Source organism: Tupaia chinensis, unplaced genomic scaffold (assembly GCF_000334495.1).
Source record: "Tupaia chinensis unplaced genomic scaffold, TupChi_1.0 Scaffold145907_1, whole genome shotgun sequence".
NCBI lineage: Eukaryota > Metazoa > Chordata > Mammalia > Scandentia > Tupaiidae > Tupaia > Tupaia belangeri.
Window position 1 is genome coordinate 1,301,710 of NW_006205765.1, and position 7,627 is coordinate 1,309,336.

Consider the following 7,627-nt stretch of genomic DNA (forward strand, 5'->3'; position numbering starts at 1 on the left):
TGGACGTCCAGCCACGAAAGGGCAAAACCACCTGCTGGCTCCAGAATACCAGTTTCTAAAGCTGGTCTTCATAGCCTACTAGTTATGTGACACCACCCCCACCCCCCCAGGATACTTAACCTCCACCCCCACCACCCCAGGATACTTAACCTCTGAGATCCTCACTTTTCATAACTGTAAAATAGGTATAATGGTACCCAAGGTTAAGTGCATGAAAGGTGAGGCTGGACTGAGTGGTTCAAATCCCAGCTCTCCCAAACTAGTTGTGACCTTGGACAGGCTTTTTTTTTTCTCCAGCAGGTGTGGTGGTTAAAGTGTTGGACACTCCCATGGTTTGAGTCCTAGAGCTGGTGGCTTATTTTCTCACTTTCCCCCTCTCTGTGATATGTATGTGTGTGTATGTGTGTATATGTCTGGTCAAATTAAAGTAAATGAATGAATAAATAAAATTAAATAAATCATTATTTTTAAAAAAGAATTACTGATTTAGAGACTGACTGATGGCATGGTGGTTAAGGTGGTGGACTCCCACGTAGCTGACCATGGTTCAAGTCCCAGACCTGGTGGCTTGCTTTCTCACTTTCCCCTTCTCCCTTTCACATAGTCTCTCTCTTTTTTTTCTCTCTCTCTCTCTGTCTCTTTGGTCAAATTTTAAAATATTGGGAGGTCAGCAGGTGGTGTAGTGGTTAAAGGCGCTGGAGTCCCACATCACTGACCATGGTTTGAGTCTCAGACCGGGCAATTTGCTTTCTCACTTTCTCTCTCTCTCTTTCTCTCTCTCTCTCACTCTGTCCCTCTCTGACCAAATTAAAATAGATAAAGTTAAATAAAATAATTATTTTTAAAAAGAAAAATTTTAAATATTGATAATGATAACTAAAATTAAATATTTTTAAAAGAATTACTTTTTAAATGTTATTTATTCCATTCATTTATTTTTAAATTTGACCAGAGAGAGACACAGAGAGAGAGCACGAGAGAGCAAGTGGGAATATCCGGTGCCTTTACCAGCACGCCACCTGCTGGTCCATTGGACAGGCTACTTAATATTTCTTCAGTTTCTTCATGAGAATAAGAATTATGTACTTCATGGAGTTGTTTGAAGATTAAATGAGAATGTAAACTGCTTGACATGATATCTGACATATGGTGTCAATAGCCAGTGTCAATAAACAATAGAAATTATTACTTATTACTCTGATTCTCACCTGCTGGGTTTGGGACTGTGAGAAAGGAGGAATGAAGACTCAGAAATCCCCAAGTCTTAGCACCAGGCAGTTGCCCTTGACATCGTTGGCCCAGGCAGGCAGGTTAACTTGAAGAGGGGAGCAATTCCAAGGAAGATCGAGTGGCCAGGGTGGGCTCTTTTGCTGAAACAGGGCTCTCTAGGAAGGTCTGTCTTATAACCTGGTTCCTCCCTGGTCACCATGAAGGTTTCCCTTAGTTCCAAACCTGTTTTAGCTTTTTGATTCTGACATTCCTTCAGCCGATTTAATCTGTGTGCCAGGATGTGTCCGGGAAGCTGAGGATCCCAGATGGACGGGAGCCTCAGTCTAGGAGAGAATCTTGTTAAGATACGACATGATTTTGTAGGTCTGATCTAAGATAGGACCTGAGAGTCTGTATTTCTAGCAAGCTCCCAGGTGATGCTGATGAAGCCAGTTCACTTTACATAGCAAGATGTAGAGGATTTGACAAACTAGTAGTAGCTCCCACTAGAGACAAAGTCCAGGCTAAGCGCCTGGCAACTTGAGGTGGTCTCCGCCCCCTTGCTCGCTGAGGTTCCCTCCCAGGACTCCGACACGTGACCGTCGACCGCTGTCCCAGACTAGAGGAGCCCTCTAAGAGCTATGGCTCCCAAGAAGCCTCCTGGCCTTCTCTCCCTGCTGCTGCCGCTCCGGACGGACCCGACCCTTGCTCCAGGCCACTGCTGAGCAGGTCTCCTTTTGCAGGCGGACACTCGGTCGTTCGTAGTGGATCGGGATCACGACAGGTTCCTCCTGGACGGGGTCCCGTTCCGCTACGTGTCTGGCAGCCTGCACTACTTTCGGGTACCGCGGGTGCTTTGGGCGGACCGGCTTTACAAGATGCGATTGAGTGGCCTCAACGCCATACAGTTGTAAGAAGTGCTTGCGAGAGCCGTGTAGGGGTGGGATTTACTCTTCCTACCGCCCCCTTGGTTCAGGACAGGAAGACAGAAGACTGGCTTGGTGTGAAGAAGGGTTAGAGCTTCAGGGCTCCTAGGAAGGAGGGTGGGGAAAGAAGGGCGGGGACCTCCTTCCAGCTGCTTCCTGGAGACTCAGCAAGGCCTTAGCCGTTAGTCGTCCTTGCGTCTCCCCACCGTGGACCCTTTTAAACCTCTTCCTTTCTCAGTTACGTGCCCTGGAACTACCATGAGCCAGAGCCTGGGGTCTATAACTTTAATGGCAGCCGAGACCTCATTGCCTTTCTGAATGAGGCAGCTAAGGCCAACATGTTTGTCATACTGAGACCTGGACCCTACATCTGTGCAGAGTGGGACATGGTGAGTCAGTTGGAGAAGGGATAGAAGCAAAGCCACCCATATGTGTGATTCCTAACGACTCTCTGGGGCCATGCCCGGCATTATACCCAATGCCTTCCCTTCTTTCTCCTACTCCAACCTAGAGGACAAAACCATATGTTTCTTTGTTGTCTTTATATTTGTCTCAGGGAGGTCTCCCAGCCTGGCTGCTTCGAAAACCTAAAATTCATCTCAGAACCTCAGATCCAGGTGAGTTGAGACAAAAGTTTTAACCTTGGGGCTGGGCCTGTTACCTAGTGGTTAGAGAAGTCAGATCTCACATGGTCCCCCAGATTGAACGCCATCCTCAGTGGCTTGAGAAACACACTAGGTCCATGTGTGCCTGCTCAAAATCTGGATAGGATGGAAAAATGGAGGTGAAGGGGTGACTACACCCCACTGGGGTGGGGGTGCTTTCCCTTTCTCTGTCTCCTTGCCTTTCTCTGGCAAGCCCATGCATTTTCTAGCACATTTTTTTAAGGGGTATTTTTGCTACAAGGTGCATACGCTCACTGGAGAAACAGAGACAGAGAGACGAAAAGTGAGAAATCACCTCCCTGGGGAATGGCCATGTCACAGTCCCTTCTCCTTCATTCTCCTCTCCGGATTTTGGACGGGCACACGTGCACATGTGCCTGGAGTGAGTTTTAAGCCTCCCCGTTCAGGACTCAACCACAGTCAGCCATGTGGGAATCTAGCAATGTAACCGTTATGCTATCTGCTGGTCCCTCCACTGTAATTTTTCATTTTTGTCAGAGGATACATGTTTGCACAGGAGAGAAACAGAGAAAGAGAGGGAAGTGAGAGCCCACACCCCAGGGACACAGGCCTGCAGCGATCCCTTCCTCCTTTCTTCCTCTGTTAGGGATTTCGGGCATGTATCATACATGCACCCAGCATGTTTTTCAAACAGCCAGATCCGGAACTCAAACCATGTAGTTGACCATGTGGGATCCAGCCTCTTAGATCACCACACCGTAGGCTGGCCCTCCTCTGGCGATTAAAAAGTAGATTTAACACACAAAGAAGGCAAAAACCTGGGTCATTTGGATGCCAAAAACAGAAGAGATCATCCCCCAAATTGGATGTCATTTTTTAAAAATTGCGTGTTGAGGGGCTGCAGGGGGCATAGTAGTTGAGGTGCTAGACTCCCACTTGGCTGACCACAGTTTAAGTTCCAAATCTGGCAGCTTGTTTTCTCGCTTTCCCTTTCTCTTTGTCTCTCTCTGGTCCAAACTGAAGAATAATGATAATAAATAAAATTAAAAATAAATAAATTTCAAAGAAATTCTCTGTGTGTATGTGTGTGTGAGAGAGAGAGAGGTGAGGGTTGGGGGGAGGCAGAGATACAGCTATTTCTGACAAGTTTTCACCATCCTGTGATCTTCTGGTCCCAGCCTGCCAGGTAACTAGAATTACAAGGGCACATCATAGAACCAGGAGTGCTTCAGGGTGGGCCAGGAACCAAACCTGGGTGTCCATGAAGTGTCAGCATCATGCAACAGCACTCCACCACTTGTGCCACCATGGCCTGGCCTCAAATGTTTACTGTTTCCTTCATGCCCAGTAAGGTAGTAGGAACTGGAGGACCAGAGAGACCCAGAATTGCATTCTGTTGTTATAGCGAAAGATACAGATTAAAACAAACCCAAAGGCCAGCCGGTGGCATGGTGGTTAAGGTGGCTGGATTTACATGGCTGTCTGTGCAGTTACAGTCCTAGACCCCACAGCTTGGAACGCATACTGACCATTTGTATATATATGCGCCCAAAATCCCCAAAGGAGAGAGATGGAGAAGGGATTGTGGTGTGGCCACCCCCCCACTGAGGGGGTGATTTCTCTTTTCCTTTTCTCTCTCTGTCTCTCTGTGGTGAATGCATGTGCTCTGCAGCAAATTAAAACAAATAATAATAAATATAATTAAAACAATTATTTAAAAAAAAAAAGAATAGCCTTGGGACCAGCAGTTGGCATAATGGCTATGTTGCTGGGCTTCCATGTAGCCAACGCAGTTCCAGTCCCAGACCCAGTGGTTTAAACTCACGCTGGGTACATGTGCATGCGTGCCCAAGATCCCAAGAGGAGAATGGAGGAGAAGGGATTGAGGCATGGCCATCTCCCCTGGGGGTGATTTTTTGCTCTCTGTCTCTCTCTGTCTTCCTAGCAAGTGCACATACCCTATAGCAAAAACCTATAAAAAAAAAAAAAAAAAAGCCTTTTCTAAGGTGACATTTCAGTTGACTTAGGGAAGGGAAAGCAATGGTCATGTGAAGAATGAGGCAAGAACGTTCCAGTTAGAGTGAACAGCATAGTCTAAGGCCCAGAAACGGAAAGAACATGGCAAGACCAAGAAACTGAAAGCACACCTGAGGCATGGTGGGTGAGGGAGGCTACTGTATGACGGAAACTAGAGATGAGAGAGACGGTTGATGCACTGCCTTGTAGGACACTGTAAGGGGTTTGCATTTTATTCCAGATACAGTAGAAAACCATTGAATGCATTTAACCAGATATGCAACATGATCTGATCTGTTTTAGTGTTATTTCAGCCCTGATGTGGAGAATGGATTGAGGGGTGTAGGATGGAGGTGATGAAACTAATTGGGAGACTGTTACTATGGTTGAGGACAGAGATGATGGTGGTAGAAATTGAAAGAAGCAGGGCCAGCAGATGGTGTAGTGGTTACATTGCTAGACTCCCACAGAGCTGTCACAGTGCGAGTCCCAGACCCGGTGGCTTGAAACTCATGCTGGGCACATGTGTATGCCCAAGATCCCAGGAGGAAAATGGAGAAGGGATTGCAGTGTGTCCTTCCTCCCTCGGGGTGGGGGTGATTTCTCACTTTCCCTCTCATTGTCTCTCTCTTTCTGGCAAGCACATACATCCTTAGGCCAAAACCTCTTTAAGAAAAGAAAAGAAAAAGAAGGGAAGGAGAGGAGAGGGGAGGGGAGGGAAAGGAAGGGAAGGGAAGGGAAGGGAAGGGGGAACAGTTATGAGTTATGGTTTGAAGATAAAAGTTGCAAGGATTTGTTGGTAAATTTTGATTAGAGGAGGAGGGGTTGGGGTGAGGAAGGTTGAGAAAGGAATCAGGTTTCTAGCCAGTCAAGATGGTGGTGCTATTTACTGACATGGGGAGAAAAGAGTGATTTAGGGCCTAGTCCAGATGGCACGGTCCCTAGCATACTGAACCACAGTGCTGGAAGCCATGTGGCCATTGTGGGTCTGGATTCCCAGGGTGGCCTGAAAATGTACCAGGTGCACGCATGGATTCCCAAGATTCTGGGGAGCTGGAGAGCTGGGGAATGGGGATCACAGTATGACAATACCCTGTCAAGGGTGCTTTCTCTCTTCTAATAATAATCTAAAATTGAGTCTTAAATATGTTATTTCTTGGGGCCAGCAGGTGGCATAGTGGTTATGTTGCTGAACTCTCACATGACCAACTGCAGTTTGAGTCCTGGATCCAGTGGCTTGAAACTCACTCTGGCGTGTGTGTGTGCATGCCAACATCCTGAGAGGAGAATGGAAGAGAAGGGATTGTGGCATGGCTGTCCTCCTGGGGGAGAGGGTGATTTCTCACTTTCTGTCTCTCTGTCTCTACAGCAGTGCACAAGTACTGTAGTAAAAAACACTCTCCAGGGAAAAATGGAAGCCATCTGAATAAGAGAATGATTATTTCTTGTTTATATCTTCCCCCCCCCTTTTTAGAATGATTGTTTAATTTTATTTATTAGTATTATTTAATTTGCTATAGGGCACACATGCTCACCAGACACACACACACACACACACACACACACACACACAGGGGTTGCGGGGGGTTGTGGTGAGAAAACAAGCTATCAGGTCCGGGACTTGAACTGTGGTAGACCATGTATGAGTCCAGCACTTAACCACCATGTCACCTGCTGGCTCCTGCTTATGCCTTTTAAAAAGATCACTCTGGCATGTCTCTTGGGAACTCTCCTGGTGCTGTTCCATTTCTTAGGCTGCTGGAGAGCTTTATGCCCCTTATAGCATTTCCCAAACTCAGTTGACTATGAAATATATTTAAAATGATCATGAATTGCTGGAATGCCAACAGGTGGTCTGTGCTTTGCTTCAGAAAACCAATGGCATTTGCACGCTCAATCCATGGTGAGCTCTTAGGATAAGCTGCATATGCTTAGTTCTTTCTTCAAAAATCATCAGGAAGTAAGTGAGTGAATGTAGAAGAATTCGCTCTGTGTGGAAATCTGAGAAACAGAACTGAGTGTTCCTTCCTAATCTCAGTTACACAAAAAAGAGACAATTCTTTTTAAAGAATTATTTTATTTTATTTTATTTATTTACTCAATTTGACGAGAGAGGGACAGAGAGAGAGAGAGAGAGAAAGTGAAAGTGAGAAAGCAAGCGGTCAGGTCTGGGAGTCAAGCGACAGTCATTCATGTGGGAGTCCAGCGCCCTTAACCACCACACCACCTGCCGGCCCCTCCCCCAGTCTTGTCTCTTCTCAGTCTCCTACTGGGTCTTCATCTTCCTTTCTACCAAATGCAAGAATGTTTCAGGCTACCTATTCTTGTTTCCCAGGTGATCTTATCCATGTGCTTGGCTTTAAATTTCATGTAATAGCTAATGACCCTGAAATCTGTATCTCTAGCCGGGACCCTTCCCTTGACTTCCAGCCTATGTATCTAGCTGCCTACTTGACTTCTCCTCTTGGACAAATAGAAGACACAATACAATTAAGCGCCTGGCAGGGCCTCCCAAAGAGCTGTCCCTACAACCTCGTTAGCGGCAACTCCATTTTCCAGCTGAGTGAGCTAAACACTACAAAATCTTTCACATTGCACCTCTCTCTCACACCTCATATTGGATCCATTAGAAGATCCTGTCGGCCTTGCCCTCAAAAACATTGAATTAAACTACTTTTTATCACCCTACTGCTACCACTCTGGTCTGAACCACCTTTCCCAGTTGGCTGATTCCCTTGTTTTGTCCTCACCCCTATATTGTTCTCATCATAGCAACCGGTGTGATCCTGTTAAAATATAAGTTTAAAGATAGGTCTGGCGGGGCCGGCAGGTGGTGTGGTGGTTGGGGCA

At 46.4% G+C, this 7,627-nt stretch overlaps 1 protein-coding gene across 1 annotated transcript in view; it reads left to right on the forward strand.

Annotated features, from left to right (window-relative positions):
• Nucleotides 1-1,940: 1,940 nt before the first annotated feature.
• GLB1L (galactosidase beta 1 like) overlaps nt 1,941-7,627 on the forward strand; it is a gene marked incomplete at its 5' end in the record, with an annotated part of 12,971 nt that continues 7,284 nt past the window's right edge. Inside the window, 3 exons of the mRNA XM_006168673.3 lie at nt 1,941-2,119; nt 2,374-2,524; nt 2,692-2,752. Coding sequence (XP_006168735.2) covers nt 1,941-2,119; nt 2,374-2,524; nt 2,692-2,752 — 391 coding nt within the window. The remainder of the gene's footprint in view (nt 2,120-2,373; nt 2,525-2,691; nt 2,753-7,627) is intronic.